General features: G+C 37.1%; 1 protein-coding gene across 6 annotated transcripts in view; it reads left to right on the top strand.

Annotated features, from left to right (window-relative positions):
* ARL15 (ADP ribosylation factor like GTPase 15) overlaps positions 1-23,117 on the top strand; it is a 215,377-nt gene that overhangs the window by 53,612 nt on the left and 138,648 nt on the right. Inside the window, exons 1-2 of one of the 6 annotated variants that reach the window (XM_040542262.1) lie at positions 12,678-12,912; positions 14,413-14,498. The exons of the other annotated variants lie outside the window; for them this stretch is intronic. Of the exons in view, the coding sequence (XP_040398196.1) occupies positions 14,478-14,498 (21 nt within the window). The 5' untranslated portion in view covers positions 12,678-12,912; positions 14,413-14,477. Of the gene's footprint in view, positions 1-12,677; positions 12,913-14,412; positions 14,499-23,117 lie in introns of those variants that run through there. 6 annotated transcript variants of the gene reach the window in all.

Below are 23,117 nucleotides of genomic sequence, written 5' to 3'. Positions count from 1 at the left end.
TACAGATTTCACACAGTTATTCTGACCTTATTAAAATTGTCTTCAACATCTGCCAGCTGTCACTGTCAACTGCAAATTACTACATATGGTAACAGGTAACGTGTTTTTATTGCCATGTAATCTGTGAGACGTAAATAGCTTTGTACTGTAATTACATGGCACTTACCTTATGATTGAAGTAATTACATGGCTGCTTGTACCCTGTAAAATAGTGATAACTTTTTTGTTTTTCGTTTTGGAGTTGTTCAATTTGTCCTCAGCACATTTACATATTAAGTTTCAGTAGTCTCAGCATTATGATTATAATGTACAGTCCATTAATGAGACGCTCATCCCTCTCTCTTTTTTTTTTAAAGGAGGTGCATGAATGATTTCTAGGGGATCCAAGTTTGTTGTTAATTGTCAGAACACTTTTGGAGTGGAATTCTGAAATATAACCCTTAAAGCAAACAATTTTCTTTTATTTCTGTGAGAAAGTCAGCAGCACAAATAAATACTTATGCTTTTTTAAAAAACTAAATTCGTTCTCATATCAAAATTTTGATTGAAATGAATTAGGCATATCAGTAACTTGCTGGCAGCTCTTTGAGGCAGCAAAATGATGTATCTTTTTATTAGCTGATGCATGGTTTTATCTGCCAGCTATATTTTAAATGGAGGTACAATCTGAGTCTGTAGCATTTGGTAGAAATAAATTTGCTATGTTAAAATTGGAAACATTAATGATTGTGCTTTCAGCAGTGGGTATGTAATTTGGGTGGCCATGTAATGTTTGTATGTGGGGAAATTGATAGCTTCTCAGGATACGAACATTTATGGTTGACATACTTCAATGTCTATACCCTGAAAAGGACAGAAAAAATGGAAATGCTGCAAAGGACTGAAGCATGGAAGACTGCGTATCCAGACGGGGTACAGCAATGTTGTGGGAAAGCAGAAGAGGGCACTCTACAGCTGTCTGGTGACCCGGAGTGCTATGTGCCACTGGAAGAACTGCTCGTGGGAGCAGTTACAGCTCTTTTAGCCCTGCTCTTCGCTTCTGTGCTTCTGTGCATTACATTAAAAAACCCTTCCCTTTTATTCCCTTTTTTTTTTTTTTTTTTTTTTTGTAGAATTATAGAATTACCCGAAGAGTTTACTGATGCGGGTGCATCTCTTGATACTGTCAAGGTTCAGTCTTCGATCCTTCCCTGTCTCGTGTGCTGGTTAGGAGAGGTGGTGTTTTCAAGTCAGAGACTTTGTAGGGTAGGTCAGATTGTGAAAGGTTTCTGGTGTGGCAGTGAACGGTAGATGGCAGTGCTGTCCTGTTGCACTGCTTGAATGTGTATTATCAGAAATGTTAAATCCTGTGTAACATGCCCTTCACTACACGTCTGCTGTTGAAATATGAATAGTTAGGTTAAATATCGCTCTATCTAGAAGTAGGTCAGTTCCCTAAAGACTATGATCCGTGTTGAAATTTGGAGCGAGGGGATGATGGTATAGGTATTTTATTAATAGATGCTAAGTGCATTTGTATTCTTTGGTTACCTGTTCTGGATGTAATTCACAGATGAAAAAAACTAATGTTAGTGTAACGCCACTTAATGCCATTCCAAATGTAATCAGAAGCCACTGCAGTATATATGTTCCTAACTTTTATTTTTTTTTCCCTCTAGGGGAATTTGCTTTTTGCAGAAATAACTTGGTTAGTGATACATGGTGCATTCCTGTAAATTTCCCATTTCCCCATACTGAAACATCTCTACAGTCTGAAAACTTGATGACTCATAGTTTATCAGTCTTTTGAGTCTTAAATCGGAGCCAGTCCCTCTTGACTTTTCTAGTACCGGAAACTGGAGATTTTTTTGCTGTCTGCCCATGAGCACACTTTGAAGGGAAAGGCTAATTGATCAATTTTTTTGCCCTAAAATCATCTGATTGAAAAAAATAAATAAATAAAAATTCCTCCTGGAGTTAGTCCACTAGAGAAAAAAAAAATAGTATTTAATCCACATCATTAAAAAAAAAGTTATTAGAATTGGCCCTTCTGATAGCACATTAGCAGAAAGTTCCTCAGTGTGTGTAATCTCTGTAAAAGTCCAAACTTATTTCTCTCCTGAAGTTTTTATTAAGAATCGTGTAGAGAACTTAGACCTTTAAATTTTAATTAATTTAATTTAATTTTTAATTTCCATGGAAGTACTGAATCAGAATATGTGGGGAATGTAGAGTGTACTTCTGCACAATTGTATTTGTGATGCACCAGAGTAGAACTGTTATGACTTAATAACTGTACTCATAAAAGTATCTGTTTTTCAAGTTAGACTGAGTGTTTTATTAAATAATTTGTTTAGATGTTGTTTCTTTAACTTTTTTTTCTTCATGCATGCGTGTGTAGACTTACAGGATCTTTGCAGGTTCTGTGAAGGAACTGAGGAGCTTATTTTTCTAGATTCATTTTATGAAACATTAGGAATACAGTATTTTATAGCAAGCTCTTCTTGCTAATGTGTAACTTCTGTTTCTGCGAATATGGAAGTTGCTGGCATTACATTACTGTAAACACTTAAAATGGGGTTTTAGTAGTTTTTTAACTCGCATTGAACTGCTTATGATGGCAGAAATAAATTTTGCCAGTTGTTATTTTAAAATCTACAAAGAAAAGTATTTGAGGAGGTAGAATTGTGGTCTTGCCGTAATGTTTTCTATATGAAATACTTGCATATTAATATTTTGATTGCTTTGAAAAGATTAGAGAAAAGGGCTTTCAAATCATAGGTTGCAAATTTTTACAGCTTGTATCAAACTTTTACCATAACCTGCCTTTGCTGATAGTGAAGATGATCAGGACAAAAAGCAAAACTAGCTTCATAATATAGTTTTTTCCAAAATTCTTAAAGACTGCTTGCCATAAACATTTACAAATTGATTTGTGAAAAAAAAACGTAACAAAGTTAAATGAGAGATAGCACATACAGTTTCAATGGTCAAAAGGCTGCGAAGAAATTTTTACAGGAAGTTTAGTATTAGCAGATACTTTACGGGGGGGGGGGGGGTGGAGATGAAAAGGTGGATATTATTAAAAAGCCAAATGTCTTGTGGGTTGTTTAATTTGTTACACAATGCATTACATTAAACAAAAATTAAAAGATCTCTTGACTGGCAGTACTTTAAAAGCACCCTGCAGAAATTCTTGGTTAGCTGTAGAGGAAAAAAAAAATCGGTAGCTTTTTTTTCTTTTTGGAGTGGATGAAGTTTTGTCAATCTAAGTTTGCAGTATAGCTATATAGTACTTTCTCTACAGTTCTTAAGCTGTATCATGGGAAGCCATGTTTTATTTTTTGGAGGCAGAATTAAAATTGGCTTTACATTTAGTTTCTGCATAGCCAGACTTGCTCTTATGTTTGTAATATTTAGAGAAGTTCAATAGGGGGCCCTTGGTGCTTTGATCTAGTGCCACAGTGCAGTTTAATGAGAGGGGTTCTCAATATTGTCTGCAATATTAAAAATTCTGCTGGTTCTGTCTTCAATAATAAAATGCGAGATTTACACCTTGGAAACCTTCTTGTATTTCTGGGCGCTCTTTCTGTTTGAAACAGGTAATTACAAAAACCTCCGGATCAATTTTTGTAAAGGGGCACCCTGATGGGTGCCATGACTGAAGTGTGACATGAGCCTTTTCCAATACAATGGGTGGCCTAACATTCCTCGGGAAGGCCAAGCTCATTAAATATTCTCTTCTTTTTTTCCACCCTCTCCCCCTCTTCATGCACTTAGCTTGAGTTGCGCTAAGTCTGAGGTTTCCTCACTGAGGACTTAGGAAAATTGCATAGAGTTCTCAGATTGAATTTTTTATGTGTATGACTTCATGATGGCATTAGCATGTGCTTTGATCCATGTGTGAATGGCACTGGGTCGGCTCTTATTGCCATATCCAGATGGTGTTACAGGGAACAAACAGTTGTGTTTTAGGATTTCTCAATAGACTGTCTAGACTGGTCTTGCAGCAGACAGATACAGCCACCCATCAAATTAGCGTTTGTCAGATTTATGGTAATGGTTCACCAAAGCCTTCCTGTCATTGACATTAAGATTTACGCCTCCGAAGTTATTTTGCCTTCCGCAGAGTGTAAAGTCTGATCGTGTGTATGTGTGTGATTATCTACATGTAGATGTATATTTGCATAAATAAATTTTTAACTAAAAGAAAAAAAAAGTAATTACTATGGTAAGAGGCAGAATTTTTCAAGGATTTTTTTAAGAGTCTGGTTCGTACAGCTGGATTGATTAAGGAAACTTTCCCTTTCCTGTCCATCCCCTCCCTTCAAATGATAATATGGATGTTCTGTTCCAGTCAGTGTCTCCCATATGCCCCTTTTGGAAAGAAAAACATGTATGTGGATTACTATGGCTAGATTTTGCACTTTCATGTTACACTGCAGTAATATGAGCTGCTCCCCGTACACAGTGGGAATAACCTTTTGACAGGCAGTATGTCCATTCTCAGTGGAAATGTTTTTCCAAGTCTGGCCAGGGCTCCTTTGATCATGCCACCTCAAATGTAGGGGTCATAGCTACTATGCAATGTAAGAACCACTGATGGTTGACCAGGGGAGAGATAATTTTGAGAAGAGCATATTTAAAATAAGCCAAATGTGGTGTATTTTTTGTTTGCTTCTTTTGTTTTTTAATTATTTTTAAGTGCATGAAGAATTTGTGTTGTGGTGGCAAGGCTAAGCAGGAGTGTTGTGGAAGTTTGTAGAGGTAGCTGAACATGCATATACACTTGATGGTGGAAATGAGATTGTGGAAATTTCAAACAGCTGAACTGCAGTGGTGACCTGTGGGCTTGAACATGCCAGAGCATGTTCTGAAAATGTTTGCTTGTTATAAGGATATTTCAGAAATAGCAAAGGGAGTAATGGGCTGATGAAACAATCCAGATGTTATAGTAAACTGTATATTTGGAGAATGCTACCACTTAATTAACAACCAATTTTACAAAACACTTGTATTGATTTGCAAGTCTTTCTATGGTACGTGCTTTGGAAAGTCTCCCCCCTGTTTGCTATAAATGAGAATAATTACCACTGATCATGAATAAGAACAAGAATTTGATCAAATATAAAGCCATTTTCTAGACAGCTTAATTCTCTGCTCTTGCTGTTTCCCTTGTTTGAAGGGAGCTTTGTGACATTGGAAGAAAGTAAATATGTCTGATACATTCATTGACAAGAGGCAGCTCCAGGAAGTCAGAGCCGGTTCTCTAGAAGGCAGTTCACGATCCTTGAGAAGCACACACGTGATCCCTGTGCCATCTTTTTTAGGGGCTCACAACCTCCCTGTTACACAGCGGCAGCATACCCCTGTATCTTGCAAAAATCGGCTAGTTTGTTCTTCACAAATCTGTGATCAGAGATTGTGATGGTGTAACCTTTGTTTATTGGATAGATTTCTGTGATTTATGTGTGCTGAACATCTTTCGCTGTTACACAACTTTCCTCTGTGCAAGTATTTCAGTGAAAGGAACTCAAGATATCAGAGAAGTAAATCTTGAACAGCAGAATAAGAACTCATTTCCTTTATGAGGAGAGTGTGGAGAGCTGTTCTTGTTTTTTCCCTTTTTAAAAAATAAAAATCTTAGGGATGTTATCTATGACTGCTGGGAAGAACAGTTTGTCAAACTTTGTCTCCACACAGTATCTTTTCATACCTCAGTGGAGGGAGGATACAACATTGTTTTCTTTCTTTAGGTAGAGCAAGACAGACTTCTTTGGTTTTGATTTTTCTTCTTGTAGTCTGACTTTATCAGAATAAGCATATGATACACTGAGATATTTTAGTTGGTAAATTTTCTATATACAGTTAAAATTAATACAGCATTTTAACAGTTGAGTAGGCATTTTAACTTCACTATAGTGCTGTTCTGGTTTTAACCAGACATTGTGAAATGTGTACCTATATACACTAGATACAGATGGTATTTCTTTCAAGACTGTTATACTTGGTTACTTCTTATTTCTTACTCAAGCAGCATTAGAAAACCTTACCTGGCCTTGGAGGCTTTACATGAGATATTTTTCTTTGAAGTTTGGGAATTGAAACTTTCCTTTTAGCATACTTCTGGTTTTAGTTTGATACGGTGAAAACCTGGGATGAAGTCTTTCTTTCTTTATGCTGTCTTAACTTGTCTCAATCAACTAAAAGATACTATATGGCCAGTTTTAAGTTTTTGAGAATCATTACTTCTCCAGGAGGACAATAGATTATTTATAGAGACATTACTACCTCAGTGGATATGACTTACTGATATGAACAAAACTTTCTTGCTTATTAGAAATGAATTTATAAGAGATGAGCTAAAAGGTGCATGCTTTATTTTCCTTATTTCCCTAAAGTACGTTTTTAGGGTAGCCTAAACTTACGGAAGGTAGTAGAGGGGGTAATAACACACTTGGCCTAGCTAAGACCCAGACGAGGACTGTATGTTGCACTGTCTGCATCCATGTAAGTGCTGTAGGTTGGTGCGTTACAAAACATCATTAGTTCTGCAAGTGAAAGACCCATGGTGCCATGGTGGCAGAGGATCTGCACCATGAGCACGCAGCTGAAGCAGAGAGGAAAAGCTGAGGAGCTGCTGGCTGTGTGTTGTTGTAATGGCCAGAGGCATGCAGCGGGATGAGGCTGTGTTGGGCATCTCCTCTACAGTGTGTTCTTTGGGACGGAGATGGCCAACAGTGTGGCCTGCCGCAGGAGGTGTGCAAGTAGCACACATTAGGATGTTTTGATGGGCTTTGTGTTTGGGGGAGTCACTATCATCTGTTTGTCTTTTTGGGGGGAGATTTTGATGACAGGTGATGAGCTAAGAATGAACATGGTGTCATCTCCCCTTTCTTCCCAAAGCAAAGAGTGTAAGTCGTGACTTGGGAGGGGAAAACAATCTGTGGAAACTGCATGAGGAATGGAGGCAGAGGAGTGTGGTAAGTGGTGAACAGCAGGCAGGCAGCTGAGAGGTGGATCTGATTTTTAAAAATCAGAAGAACAGCCTGACCCTGCCAGCACAAAGATGCTCACAGGACCTTGCCCTCTGTGGTCCTAGCAGGGAGCATGGAGCTGGGGCATCCCAGCCCTTAGCGCTTCCACCACCACCTCTCTCAGCAGGCTGGCACTGCTGCCCCAGCCCCTCGCTGCTCTTCTCTGCCCTCACTCAGGGGAAAACAGGGTGAGAGGGACAGTGGAGCTGCCTGAGTGGATTCTGAATTGAAAGAAGAGTTCTCTAGTACCATGGCCTAATTCCCTTGTCAACGCACACAGCCCTCACACCCAAATTTACAAGTGTTTTAAATCCTAGCTAGTTGGCCCAGCTGGGAATATAAACTAGACCTCAGGTATTGTTTTAACTTGGGCTGGCAACCTGCCTACCCTGCAAACGAGGATACAGAATAAATCTGGCAATCCTTCAGAGCTGTCCCACAGCTCCCCCAGAAGCACAGACAGATGCTTGATGATTCCTTTCCAGTTAGTGTGGGAGGCTTCTCTTTCCCCCTTACCGTAAAAACAAAGAAGAAAAAAAAAAACACACCATTGTGATACATCTCTAGAAATGCTTTCACTGGTAAAGGAACAGTAACTTGGGCAGTGGCTACTCACCCTGTGACTAAGCTGATGTGGGTGCTTAGGTTTGAGCACCTGGGCAAAACTGGCTGTGAATAAACATGCCTACACTGGAGCCAGTAGGCTGTGGGAGTCTGCCCAAATCAATAAGTAGCTCAACCTCCTTTGATTTTATTTTATATTTTATTTTTCTTCAGCAATGGTAGCTTTGTAAGGACACTATCAATTACAAACTGTATTTGTTGGAAAATGTTGTCACATAGATGTCTTACATAGATGAAAGATCAGAGGAGAGCTCTGTAGAATTTGTACTGTGTTCACAGGACAGTTGAGGTTGGAAGGGATCTTGGAAGATCTATAGCCCAGCCTCATAGTCAAAATAGTGGGGTGTGTGTGTGTGTCAGCTTGAGGTCTGACCAGGTTGCTCAAGGTTTTATCCAGTTCAGTTCTGGTTTTGAAAACCAAGGGGAAAAAACCTCAAAAGATAAGGACTGCAGAGCCTCTGGGCAACATGTTCCACTGCTGGACTGTTTTTCCCTCGGGGAAAAAGTATTTTCTTATATCCAGTCTGAACCTCTCGGGTTTCAATTTGTCCATTGTTTCTTGTCCTCGCTGCATTTACAGCTGCAAGTATCTCTTCTGAAAGTTCCCACTACATTTATCCGGATATCTCAATAGCTTTAGATTGTCTGGAAGATTATTCTGTGTTTGTACTGCTGTGGTCTTGTTAGATTTTATAAATGAGATTTCTCTTAGCAGAGGGTGCAGCTTAGGCTGCAGTATGATTTTTGAGATTTGGCACTTTCTTTACGCCACATGCAGTATAAGTACAAAATACATTTGAACAAACAGAAATATGTACTTTTGGCAATATTGTAGTCTGAAACATAAGGCGAAAGTGTGATGCCTGATGCATTTGCATTAACAAATGCCTGTTCTGAAAGCGGGGAATGGTAGTGCTTTTGTAAGTAACAAAGGGAAATCAAGATATTTATTTTTTTTAATGTGGTTCTGCATTTAGGGCTCTGAGTTGTGAGACTGACTGATCTTAATTTCACATTTCAAATAGGAAACTTCGGGGCATCAACAAAGACACTAAAAAGCCTACAGAACCAGAAGACAGCAACATGTTAGTATGCTGCTATCTTCACATAGCCGGGCAGCCTCAATTTCATGGTAAAATAATCAACTGTATGAAAATAGATGTCTTAATTCCTTCTGGTCTCCAGGTAGATTTTTCTCTAATTGCTATCAAGTGGATAAGTGGTGTTTTCAAGATCTTCATAGATTTCTGTTTTGTTTCCTTATGCTTTTTTTTTTGGTAGTAAGTACGTGCTGAGCTACAGCCTAGTCTGAGCACATGTTACAGCTTAATTAAAATTGATTTAAAAGCAGTTTAGGTAAATAAGCACTCAGTGAATTTTCAAACATAGGTTAGTTAATTTAGGCTGACTTGCATCACGCATTTGTGTAATGTATGGGAGTAGTAAGAATCCACTTCCTAATTCATATTTGCTTCTTTTTGTGTGTTATCGAAATGGCTCAAGTATCACTTGTTGTTAGTGTGTAGCTTGGCATTTTCAGTTAAGCTGTCTAGGCCCACCATGGCTGTGTAATGTACATGACTTGTTTTATTTCTAAAACAGTAAAATCCAGCATTTGAAAAGGTACAACATTGCATTCTCTTCCTGTGCCTGGTCCAGATGCACTCGAGTTTTTGAAATATTGCACAGGATCTACAATGACTGTTTTCTAAAACCTGTGCAAGGTAGTTGTTTTTCTGCAGTGGTACAATAGCGTTCTTCGTGTCTAGAGTTACATATGAATTGCAAGTATTACAAATCTGGTATCAAGGCTGAAAAATAAATCTTAATACAAGACTTGATTAACAAAAGTGCAGATTAGTGAAGTGAGTAGCTTCTCTAATAAAGCAGAAAACTAGAACCAGCTGGAGGGTTGGGGGGAGGTGAAGAGGGGTGAAGGGACATGGGGAATGTAAATTGTGGAATGGTCTCTGCTTTGATTTTTTTTTTTTTTAACCTGTGTTGTATTAGCTACTTTCCAACCGGCAAATTGTAGAAATGGGCAAAAGAAATCTTCTACCTTTTTTTTGGCCCCTCCATGCTCTTCTATATGAGGAAGCATTTTTTGTGTGTTTCATAAGCTTTCTGCACAACTTCTTAAATACCATTTTTCATTCAGACAAAAATGTTGCAGGCATACATGCTCAAAATATGCAGTAACGTGATACGAATGCCTAGTGAAACTGGGTATAGTACTCTGAGATGGTGATTTCCATTCTTCTCTTTGTAGGCATTGAAACTATTCCTATAATCACAATGCTATCGCAAATGAAATTTTGCTGAACTAATAATTGTTTTGTGGTTGAGAGAACACCACAAGAATTTCATTGCTGAAGTCAGCTGCTGTGGAAATGAGACTCACTCCCCTGACTTGGCCCATACCAGTGATCTCTCAACTGCCATCATCACAGAAATTCATGGAGAAATGGATCCACTCCCATTCATTAGCATGAAATCAAGAAGCAGATCTTGGAAAGAATCTGGTAGTAGACCAGAAGCCAGCCTGGCGCGGATGAGCAATCTCCACGCGCTGTTTAGCTGAGTGCTCTGCCTGTTGATTCAGTTGAAACGTCTCATCCCCGGGGTGTAGCGCGTGGTGATACTCGGCCTGGAGGTGATGAATACATGGATAACTATGCTTGAATCCACATTCCTTGAGAAGGGGTGCAGTCTCTAGGACAGCCAAAGATGGCAAGGGTTTTTAGCTACTGTTACTATGTAAGCATCCAGGAGTACTACAAATAGTTCCCAATTAAACAAAACAAAACAAAAAAAACCCTCCTCCGCTTTTGAGGGTGTGGCAGTCCTTTCAGTAGTCTGATCTGGAAGCCTCAGCGTACCAGTGTCTAAAATTGGCTATTGCGAAATAAAATTAAAAAAAAAAAGACCCTGCCAACAGCAGAGCAACACCACCACCACCAGCCCCCTGCCTGCCCAAAGGAATGAGGCTACACCATAGGTAAGGGTCTCCTCTGCCTCACACGTACAGTTGGTTTTGGTGGGCCCCATTTACATGTAGGTGCTGAAAAGGAACACTTGGTCCTTACCATGCAGTACAGCTTAAAATGGCATAATGTGACTGCAGGATAACCACAACAGGGAAATAGCAGTCTTGCAATAGTGAAACATTTTTCTTGGGGTATTCAGATTGAAGCTTTGACTCAGGTGAAGGAAGCACAATTTCCCATGTTATTATGCGATATATATGTTTAGAAAAAATGGTGGGAACTTGCTGCGGTGTTTTAAAATCTTTTTTTTTTTTTTTAAACAGAATTTAAAATTCTGTAATTGCCTCAGCTGGTACAGAGAAAAGTATAATTTCTAGATTATGTATCGAAAACCCCTGAAGTAGTGTAGAAGACCTCACCCTCATGACACTGAATATTTCCTAAGCTTGCTCAGTTTTCTGAGTGAAACTTTTACATCGTTCAACAGGTCCCTAGTTCCATGTGTTGAGGATGGGCAAAGTTACATGTCAAAGAGTAAGATTCATGATGCGGACAATGCCTAATCCAATGAGTATGAAATGCTAACGGGTATATCCAAAGCTTCTGCCACATGATAAACAATGTAAAATAGCCCAAACCTGCATGATTTTTCATGTTTTTAAGTTTTGACTTTTAATGGCAAAAACTAAGTCAAGAAATTCTTTAAAAAGAAATCCATGCAGTCTGTATTTTGTTTTAACTGTCCTAAGATATCAGTAATGAAGACATTTTAATGAGCAGCTAATGAGTCTCTGAAATGGTTGCATTTGCTGAGATTCTTTCTGGGAAGATTGACTAAATCCCTCTATATTCTACAGTATCAAAGTAGATCTATAGTACATCCAACACAGGAAACGTTACAAGACAAGCAGTCTTTTGCTTATGATGCTTCTTACAATGGAACTAATGAATATTGCAGAAATTTAAAATACAGAGTGAGACTAATATTAGTTTTTAAATATGGTTAGCATTTGTGGAATTTTAAGTGTTGGAGATCTTGCTTGTTTTTTTGCTCTATTGTCACTGGCAAAGAATTTCTTTTAAAATTTTCTTTAGCTCTTACTGTGCTGACCAGAGATACAAAGCACACAAACCAAGCATATGGAGACAGTCTTACTCTGCTTTAGAAGGATTAATAGTTTCAAATTAAGATCAAAAGAATGTCCAGTATGTGTAACATATAATGCATATTAATTTACCTTAAGCAAATACCACATTGTCCTTCACTTGGCATGCTAGCAATGCACAAAAAAAAAAAAAAAAAAGAAAGTTTAGATAGTGTCTGAGCTACAAGGTAGCGTTAATTCCAGTTAAAATAAGTCTTCTATAATAAGCACTTAGGGGAAATTCAAAGCTACTACCGAGGATGGCCTGCCAAAAATCTTAACTCATTGATGACAAATAAATAAGTCAAATAATGTTAAATTCTTTGAACATGTGTAAAGATGGGAAAACGGGCAGGTCTAATTCCTGAAAATATGGGCAACACAGAATGAGCACGCTGATCAATGAGTTGCTCTGAAATTTTTAATTTAAATGGAGTGTTTAATCGTTGATGGATGAAAGTATAGTAGCTTCTCAAAGAAAGAATATGTCTGAATAGAATTGTGTGTGTCACTTGCACGGTAAAGTTTTTGTCACTGTTTTTTTCTGATCAGGTACCACTGAATGATTTTAACTAGAAAATAATGAAAAGGACTCCACTCTTCTACAATTCCACTTATAAGTTGGCTTTTTTTTTTTTTCAATTGAAACATACGTGATCATGTAGTAGTGCAATTCCATACTGCTTTTTGTGTATAGACTTTTTCAGTTTATTTTATTATAGTCGGCCTTTCACCAGCATGACTTTTCTGCTCCTTCTGAATCAATTATTTAAAATTATGGAGTGAAATTCAAGTTGCATGCTTGGTAGAATTGAGTTTTGCTGAAATGCCTATGGTTTTACCCCGTTTTTTGTGCTGGTGGGTTTACTAAGGAAATTCTTAATTTCTTGTTTCAGTATTATTTCAACTGGAATCTGTGGTATATCAAGCTGTCCCTGAAGGATTTTCTTCTCTATTTATCTGACAGAAGAAAATTTTTTCTAGGAAATACCACTGAATAGTATGGTTGATTGGAGTAGAAAATATGTTGCTATTAGGCTGGAATGCAAGTCTTAAGCAGAAGAGAAAAGTGGTAGACAGCAGGAAGAAGACTCATGATACATTTGTCATTAAAATACTTAAGTTTGCCTGGAAGTCCAAGTAGGTTTTAGTGTTTATACTATGGACTTCATATGGATGCTTAGTGAAAAAATATTTACCTGGTTTTATACTGTTTAACACTTTGCTTGCTGCTGTCAATATGTTTTTTTCAGTGAATGTTTTCAAGTCAATTTATGGTCTCGTAGAACTTTATCTTCATTTTATTTGTAAAGGTTATTTTTCTAGGATTTTTAATGGAGACGGCTTAACTGCTTTTACTGTTTAAGGGTGCAAAATGTCCCCAGCTGAAAAATCTTCAAATATTTAAACTGCAGCTAAATAGTACATTTTTATTCCTGCTTATGGATAAGAGTCAAATATGAGACCTCTCAGCTTACTTGTGTACTTGAACAATAAGCTATTTTAAATGACTGTAGTTTATTTGTTCTAGATGGACATCTCAGTCATGCTAGAAAACAAGCACTGAAATTATTATTATTAGACCATGTTGCTATGCCAAGGAACTTCTTTTCTTTTGAACAAAGAAGGTTGAATCTGTACCAAAACCAAATTCCAGGTCTGAACAAAAAAATAATGATAAAAATGCTGTGTAGTTGTTACTTCTCTGTAGCTTATGGGACTTGGTCTTTGCTGCTTTGCTCACAGTGTGGTGTGGTTTGGATCACACTGCACTTCAGTGGTATTTCACTAGAAGTAATACATTAATAACAACTGTGTTTTTCCCTTTCCTGCACCTACTCCTATTATTTTTTTTCAGCTTTTGGCTGACATTTACATCCTATTCAGAATTACATTATCCTCAGCTTTGTGAGGATAGCTAGATGTAAAAATAGTTGTAATAAAATTTGCTGGCTTGTTTCTAAGAATAAAGTTTTTATTTTATTTTTTTTTTTTTTAAAGCCAATTCATTGTAGTTTCTCAATTTAAAGAATTGGGTAATGGCTCATTAATTTTGGAATGCACAGTTTGCAACATAATAATCAAAGGCCTTTCACGTTTTTTTAGGAAAATGTATTTAGATTTGTGAACTTCAATAAACATATGCTCCCATGAATTACGTATGTTTTGCTGGATGTTGAAATGTCTGCCTGAGTATTCTGTTCTTTTCCATCAAAATATCAAAATGTTTAGAGAGTACACTTGATTGCTTAAAAGATCTAAGTTTTTTTAATTTCCTTTACTAAGGATCTTAGGAAGTTCAACAGGAAAACAGAAGCTGTTGAGGTAAAGTTTAAGATTTAAGCAGCATAGTTAGGAGTGGGAGGAGAATTTCTGCTTCAGCATTGTGCCTGACTGGATGAGGTTTGTGCAGTGGTCAGGCTTGCACTTTTTAAATGTATATATATATTTTGCTCTATGTTTTTTAGTTTGATTTCCATGGCATTTTAAAGGTGAAGGTAGTGCTATGTAATAAGTTGCACATATCAGTTCTGTTTCGGGAGACAGAAACGACCAAGGCTCATACTTTACATCAGGCACCAGAAATTTTCTCTCTTGCCAGAGAACAGTGAACAGCATGCTTTTTCTTGTTTATTTCAGCTTTATAACTAACTGCAGAAAATGAGTAGGAAACAAGAACAAGTGAAGGTTCACCTGTGTGCACAATGATGCTACCTAGGTGCCAGGTGAGGATCTTGTACAGCCCACTAGGAAACAACGGTTAATGTCTCTTAATTTTATGAATGCTTTTGATAAGACATTTTTCCTGAAATATTTTTTTTTATGTCTTTCCCTACTTTTATAGCTTGTCATTTCTTCCTGATTAAGCACTGATCTCTATAGGGTGTAATTTGTGATTGTATGCTTTTGTAGCAATAAACTCGATGATGCAAGCTTAAAAATTTGTTGCAAGGATGAAAAAACGTGACTACTCAAATATTGATTCAAATAAAGAAGACTGTGTTATTATTATTTAGGACAGTAAAATACTTCCGGTGTTTTTATCAGTATTAGGATCTGTGTTTGATGTTTTACTGCAGTTTGTTTCTTTTTAAATCTTACACTTCTGCATTTTATTACTGAATAACATAATCAGACTGTTCTGCACTCCTTGTGTAAAGTGGTATAATATGTTCTGTACCTTATCATCTTTCTTCATTGTTATAAATTGCTTTGGAGAAATACTTCTGAGCTATAAATGCTTCCTCTTAAGTGAAAAATCCCTATGGCATGAGAAGAACTATGTGCATCTCTTCTCATACTCTGTATGCAATCCTTACATTTCAAAAATACTGATCTTATGGTATGTGGGTGACTGGCCGTTACCTAAGCCTGGCTGTAAAAGCTGTTATATGTCATATGTTTGATATATGTGATATATCAAACTTCCTTTTAAAACAAACAAACAAACAAACAAAAATCACAAACCTATTCTGTCAGTCTTTAATTAGGGAAGCGAGTGTAAAAGAAGGGAAAAATAAAACAACAACCAACTTTAAACACAAAAAGGTTGAGTTAAATTCTGCTTTTACAACTGATCATATGTCTTAGTCTTAAAACCAGCCATCTTCCATTTCTTAAGCCTGTTTTTATTCATTGTCTTAATCTGAATTATGCCACCAACTCCAGATTGCTTATGTTTCACTGATAGAATCTCATCATTATTGCAGTTCTCCCTGGTTGTTGGTGAAATTTTCTCTCTAGCCAGTGGAAGGAGGAGTTTCCCATCTTGGCAAGATTTACACTGATCTAGATTAAATGGTAAAATTTTTGTTCCAGTAAGCAGCAGTGAGTCAGTTTTTACTGAGGTGTCTGCAGGTTCCTTAAAATAAATATTAAATCTCTTACAGCTGTGCATTAAAGCAGACAAGGGACTGAGCACCCCAGAGCTGTGCTCAGTTATCTGAATTACATGTTGAGTTTATTTCTGGTTGGATTTGTGATTATATTTCACCAACATGAGATATTCTTAAGCAGCAACCTGTTGCCTTTTTAACTTAAGAGAATTTTTATAGAAGTACTGTGTAATTATTACCTGAAAAACAGACACCCAACAACTTGTCAGTAAAAGCAATAGCATTGGGAAAGTGGTGGCACAGGAATGTTTCAGGCTGGGGACATTTGCTCCCTGTGAAAGTGCTTGCTATAATGCAAAGTACTTGCACCTACGCAAAGATGAAAGATTCTGAATCAACCCAGAAGATTTGCAGTAGCTCTGAGACTAAAAGCAGATTTTTTTCCACAAAAATAAAAATAAAAATCTGGCATAGTAATACCTTTGTGTGGCTTGAAGTATCTCATGCCTCTTAACTGATAAGGAGTGGTTATAGTTACACTAGCAGAAACTTGTTGGTTTGGGTTGTCTGTGCTGCAAAGAGGGTATGCTGACGTACCTGTGAGTAGGCATAGATGTGTGGCAGGCTGTCTCATGAGTAAGGCCTTGATAGTCTGTTTTTTAATGAAAAATAAACCTTTTTCTTGCCAGCTCCCATTTTTCTCCCCTGCAAAAGTTAAAATCCAGTTGTGGCCTCTGAGAGGCAGCTTAACCTTTAAGAGTGTCCAGAATTTATCTGCAAAACATTCTTTACCCTTTTCTTTCTTTTCCTTTTTTTTTTTTTTTTAACCTGACTCAAATAGATGAAGAGGTTTTGGTCAATATTTATTAAACAAATTCTTGTTTGAACAAGAATGGTATTTTTTGTTTGTTTTGTTTTTGTTTTAATGGTGCAAGCCTGTGAGCACAGCATATATTTACTGTTGTCTTGCCTCCATATGGTCCATTCTCCTTCCTGTCAACTGAGAATCCCCATCTCAAATTGTGTTCCCCAGATATTCAAGGACTACAAGCAGAGCTCCTGTTTGGTTTCTGTTTGAGACAGTTTAAAGGCTGTAGTCCTTGATCCATGTATGATCAGCAGTGACAAATTGGACAGTTCTGATTTTACAGTACTAGAAGTACAAAACAACCAATAAATAGAGAGGTCTTCATTAGAAAACAGATTGGTGACAATTGAGAAACTTGGTGGGAGATAGAGATACTTAACCAGGAAAACAAAATAAAACAAAAACCAAAACCAACCAAGCAAAAAACAACCCCAAAACCTTGCAGCTGGAGAGATTAAAAGTGCACAATGCCTGTGTTGGAGCATGAGATGTTCTAAATAGCTGAAGTTTTTCAAATCTAACTTCCTCAGAGTTTGGTCAAGGCAAAAACTTTTACATTCAAAGAAGCTGTCATTGATTAAAATTTGAAGAATTTTTAATGGTACTTCAGATTTGTATGCCTTCCTCCAATTGTATATTTTGGATTAATGGTTTTTGTTTAGGTTGGTCTTCTATTTCCTCCCACAGTAGTAATGTGCTGTGCTAGCCAAGTAAAACTTCTGCTATATAGGGGAGGAAGAGAGGTTCCTGTATATGTTACTACATATTTCCTATTCCCTAGGTCTTTTGGTCAAAATACATACCTTTTTAGAGGTTCTTATTTTTGTAAATATAGTATGCTGTGATAGTTGTATATTGCGATAGTAAATTGAAAAATGCATGTAAGAATGAAAGCATGCAAAGAGAGCCTAAAGAATAAGAGATACCCATTGCTCGTGACTATGTAGTACTTCAAATCCAAGTATGCCATGAATTGATAGTAGAGCATATCCCTTAGATCTCCCATTTGTGCCTCTGCCCACATCAGTGTAATTTTTACTTCATTTTGTAGAGCTGGAAGGCAGTCTGGTTTTAAATGTTCCAGGCAGCAGAATTCTTTGGCTGTAAAACTTGCGCCGCCTGCAAAATCAAGCTATCGTTATTCTCTGGTCCACTTCTTCCTTTTATCTAAATCTTCCCATTAATTCCTGTTAGACTGTATATACATTTGTAAAGCGTACTCCTTATATTTCAATGTTAACTGCATAGACTGTTTCTAATTTAGTAACATTTTTATTTTTTTTACATCAGTCTTAACTAGTATCTTCTTTCCTTTGCCTCCTGTTAATTTTTAGAGCAACCAAACATTCATCAGTTTGCTAACTTCTTGGTTGGTCAGTACCTAAATTTGTGTCCTGGTTTTGGCTGGTATAGTTACGCTATATTTCTTTTATGATATGAGCAAAGAGAGAATTATTATCTGAGCAAATAGATTTAAAAATGACAGTAGAAACTATACTTTTATTTTTAACGTACTGTCACACTATCCCAATTCTGTTTAATTTTGCTCTCTGGTAGTTTCCCAAGTAATTCTAGTATTCCTTATCAATGGGATATTTGGGTCCTTCTCCACTATTTTGTTCTGTACAGTTTTTCTTTGACTGGTACCCACAATCTCCTTTTACTTGCCTTTCTACCTAGCTATGTACGTGTTCAGTAGGACTGGACTTCAGAGGAAATAGTCTGGTCTCTTGTCTCTAGAGATTTGTCCTCTTTGCTTTCAGATTTGATGGCAAATGTTAGTTTTGAATTCTTTCATAAGAAAGAACAAGACATATCCTGGGGATAAATCTCAGAGGAAACATTGCCTCAGGTAAACATGAAATATTTCTTCTTTTTCCCTCAAAACTCATTTGGAATTTCTTGAGGTTTCTTTTTTTAAAATTATGTATATATGTATATATATATATTTATATATATACACTCAGACTCGCACACAACCTATGAGTTGTTTATTTTTAATTTTGCTTATGATGCCCAACAATTCTGGAAGCGTGGGCTGAAGCTTGATAGAAAAAAAATCTCTGGCGCTTGTCTATTTCTATAATGTTACTGAAATTTTACAATATATTGTATTCTTTCGTATACCTCAGTATATGAAAATTCAGATCTTGTTACTTTTCTCAGGTATGTATTAAATGGTATCACCTATGCCTTCACTGAGACACTTCTGCACACTTCTCACTTGTCATCCTGGGTCATTTCTTGGCCATCTCCTTTTCTGCTTTTTCCAACTACATTTCAAATGAATTTATTTGTGTTTATTTTACCATAGTTGAAATTTCTTCAGACCCTCTTGCTGCATAAGTCCCAGTGTGATCCCATAAATCTCACTTCATGTATGATGAGGGAGCTTTTACCATGAGGACTGAGACTCCTATTGCAGTTTGAATTAGGGCAGCAGCAGGTTTGTTTTTTTTCTTTTAAATAAGTAATACAATGCAAGTTTTAATTTTTTGCACCTGAAGTATTTCTCTAATTTTTGTTTCTTTTAGGTTCCTATACCCATTTGGAAATGGGATTTGAATTGTACTATTACCATAAATTCTTTCTTACAGTATTACAGAAGTAATACCGTGTCTAGTGTGTGTATAAAGTAAGGCTGTCTAGGGTCTTGGGTACCAAATATTTTTTCTGGGCGAAGAAAGAAAAAACAGTGTGCTGTTGACATTTAGTCAGCGTTACTTAGAGAAATTAAAAGATACCAGGTGGTCAATATGATTTTTTCTGGATTTTGTGATCCAGTATGGAACACAAATAATTCCTGCTTTGCTGAACAAAAGAAAACACAGTTCTGTAACACACCTTGTAACATAAGTGAATCATGGAAAAGCTTTTTTTTTTTTTTTTTTTTTTTTTTTTTTTTTTTGTGGCTGGGAACCTGTAAAGAGATGGCTTTTAGCAAGCCTGATACCTCTAGGCTATTTTTTTTTTGGGGGGGGGGATGGGGTCTGTATGTATTTTTTATCTTTACTAGAAATTAGAAATGACGGGTAGTGTTACATCCTTAACTTTCCATTTAACTTAACTATCCATTTTTGTGTTGTTGCTACTGCCTTTTGTGCAATGATTTTTAGGACTTTTTCAATATTTCCTTAGGTTGTGAAACTGCAAAGGCTTTTGTTCATCAGGCTTCTGTTCATCTTTTTTGTTACTTTTGTCTCTTGCTGTTAGATTTGAATGGACTGAAGGGTTGAAATGTGAGTTATTCCTGTGCAGGGAAATAAATGGAAAGCAAACTGTCAGAAAGGATGAAACAACTTGAGCAATAGTTCTACACTTGATGAAACTTAGAAGTGTTGGAGAACCCCCTTGGAGCTTGATCTGTCACTGCCGTGAAGTCTCCTGTTCAGAGTAGCACCTGTGCCTATGTTCAGATCTTTTGTTGACTCAGCATGACCTGTGCATATGCTGTTTTATTTTGGTAGGCTTTTACATCATACTTCTACAGTGAATATCTAACCACATCCAGAACCTGATGTTTGTTTTTCTCAGTGCTTTCTTTGAGGACAGTATGAATGGAGTGGAGGGTTGTAATTTTGTTCCTGCTCTTCTGTTATATATGGGGAAGTGCCTGAGAGGTTAAGGTCAGAGAGTTACATTTTCCACTTTGAGCATGAGGTTTAGTGATTTGTTTTGGCTTATAGTTTCAAGGAGAAGGACTACCATTGCCTTACAGTTTTTTTTCCAGGATTATTAGTCCATACTGTGATGGAGGAGCCTGAGCATAGTGATCATTGTTAAATCAGGTTGTGGTCTGTCAAAGAAGGCTACTGATTACAGTTTTAGTATTTTTATCTGTGCTGAAGGTCGCTTCTGGATGGCAGTGCCTATGTGAGTATTAATTTCTGGTGGTAGCCACAAATGAGTAGTGACCTGGTCAGTTTTGCCGTCATCATTGTTATGTAGATGAAGATGGGCCTTATCATCCTGTTGATTAGAAAACAAAAAAGCATTTTCACTGTTTGCGTGCCTTAAAGGAGGTAGCTTTTTCCTCTTCCCATCATTTTTTTTTCCAGCAGTTAATACCACCTGTGCAGCAGTATGGAAACTGAAGTGTCTATGGCTGTAACTGACACAGTCAAATGCACAGATCCCAGTGTACTGTTTTAACACCAAGGCATTCATAGAATCATTGAATCATTTAGGTTGGAAAAGGCCTCTAAGATCACTGAGTCCAATCTTTAACCTAGCACTGGTTAACTATGCATGTATTGACACAGTTTAAATGTAGTTTATTATATATCCGTTTTTCCTCTCTCCTAGCTGTGCGTAACTTTATTCAAGTGCCTTGAATGTTTCATTATTTGCATTCAATTACTCTGCTGCTTTCTCCAGTTGTTTCCTATCTTTAGTATTGTAATTGTCCACTTTTTTTCTCCCTATCTTTTATATCATCTCTTGTTTTGAGATTCCTTTGTGCTTATGTGATCTCGTACAATATCAGAATTATGGAGCCTAATATGTGTAAACTTTACTTTTTTTTTTTCTCCTTGGTATTTTGGTAGCAACTTCAGATGATTAACCAGTCCTCTGAATAGAAATGCATGCTGGGTACTAAAAGTCTATTTGTTCAATAACGTCTTAATTGAAAAATAAAAAGTGAAGGGAGGCTATATTCATAAATACAGGCAAGAGGAGGAGGGGAGCAGAGCAGAATTATGGTTGAGCTTTACAGCCTTAATTCTGGATTTCAAGAACCCTGGACGTTTGGTTTGTTAGCATTAGATGTTGCACTAACTTAGGGTATTTTTGCGTGAATGTGAGTGTGTTTAACCAACTAAGCATGAAATCCCTTGCTTCTGTTTGTCCCTATTAAATAGTGGCAACAAAAGAAACAGACAGGAGATGGGTCCAGAACAAAACAGAAATAATAGAGTATTTCACCCCAAAATGGAGAGTGAAACGAGAAGTACAATGAGTAGGCGAAGACAGACTCAATGACCGGAGGCAGTGTAATGTGTTGGAGAGAGTAGTAATTCAGGAATGTTCGCTGCCCAAAGCTTCAATCTCTGAGCGGCACATATGTCAGAAGGGTTTGGCCACCCCTGCTATAGATGCAATATTTAATGCTTTTCTCAGAAGAAACCTCTGTGGGGCTTTAAAGGGCCACTGTCTAGGATTGTCAGCTCAAATGCTGATCGACCTAAAACTGGAATAATCTGGTTGGGATAGAAATCCCTAAGCAAGAGGAAGACTGGCTGACTTCTTCCCTTACCTCTTACATATCATTAAACTTGCGCGCGCAGCATGTGCACACACGCTAGTAAAATGAAAGTAACAGTGGGACTGAATATTGTACATTTTCCTGCAGACTGCAGCACCTAATTGCTCCCAGTTTCCTGGGTTAATAGATGCTTTTTTCCAAAACTGGCTAAACACATACATTTTTGCAAGATACTGTATTGTTCTATTTTAAGTACTTTCAAATCCACTCTTTCCTTTTTTTTTTTTTCTTTTTTCTCCAGAAACAATTAACTCTTACCTCTCTTTTCTTGTTTCTTCTCCCATCCAGTAGCTATAGTTGTTGAACATACCAGGTTTGGGTATTTATGAAAGAGAACTGCAGTTCCTATACGAGAAGTATCTGAAGACCAGTTAGGCTATTAATACGCATTTCTCTTACATCCTTTGTATTGTTCAAATGGAGCACCCTGGTTTTGGAAACAACTGAGAGCTAATAGTGGATTGAACAACTCTAAATATTTTTTATATGTTTGTGCTTTGGGTTTTAGGAATGGCTTCTTTACACCTTACACGATACTTGCAACGCTGTGCATTTCTGACTGTACTGTAATATATGGTGACATCTTAAATAATAGTGTAGCTTTAGTCCATGCTTCAGGAAATATCTCAGGATGCACTTTCTGTTCATAACCAAAAATAGAATATAGGATGTAATTTTATTTCTTGGTCTGTGACCACTGAATTTTCTCCTCTTCCACAGTTCTTGTGGAACTGCTGGATGCAGCTGCCAAAGTGCTTAAATATCCCTCGTTTTGTTTGGAGCCATGCAACTTTAAGCTGCTGAGAAAACAGGACTGCAGTTACCGCTCTGTTTGTATAGTGATGTTTTTGATGGTAGAGTTGTTCATTGAGCTTGAGCAGGAGGACTGTGAAACAAGTTTATAAAATTAAAATATATTATTAAAAGTATCCATTAAAATGTGACACATTGCACATTAAGAATTCTCTTGAAAAAAAGCCTCAGTCATGCTGCTGGTATGGCTACAATACATATATAATAATTTAACATCTGTGCAGAAGGAAACCAATAAAACTTCTGTAATCATAATGAACTATCTCTTCATAATCACGTTATCTTTAGATGACCTGCTTATGGTCCCAGAACCTGCTATTTGCTGCAGTGTCTTACTAACTTCTCTTCAGTTTCTTGTTTCCTGCAGTTGTCATCAGTGAAAGGGGATGGATAGTCACAAAGACAAGTACTAGAATGTGTTTGTAAAGACTGGGCTTCTTTACCCAGTGCTGTGATTAGTTGTGGTTAAGATGGTAAAAATGAATTAAATCTAGTAATCGGCCGCACCCTCAGCATAGTTGTGGAGATTCAGATATCTGTTGCTGGAGGTTCAAAAGGTAGG

This window comes from Cygnus olor, chromosome Z (genome assembly GCF_009769625.2).
Source record: "Cygnus olor isolate bCygOlo1 chromosome Z, bCygOlo1.pri.v2, whole genome shotgun sequence".
Taxonomy (NCBI): domain Eukaryota; kingdom Metazoa; phylum Chordata; class Aves; order Anseriformes; family Anatidae; genus Cygnus; species Cygnus olor.
This window is presented reverse-complemented; position numbering and strand designations above follow the sequence as displayed.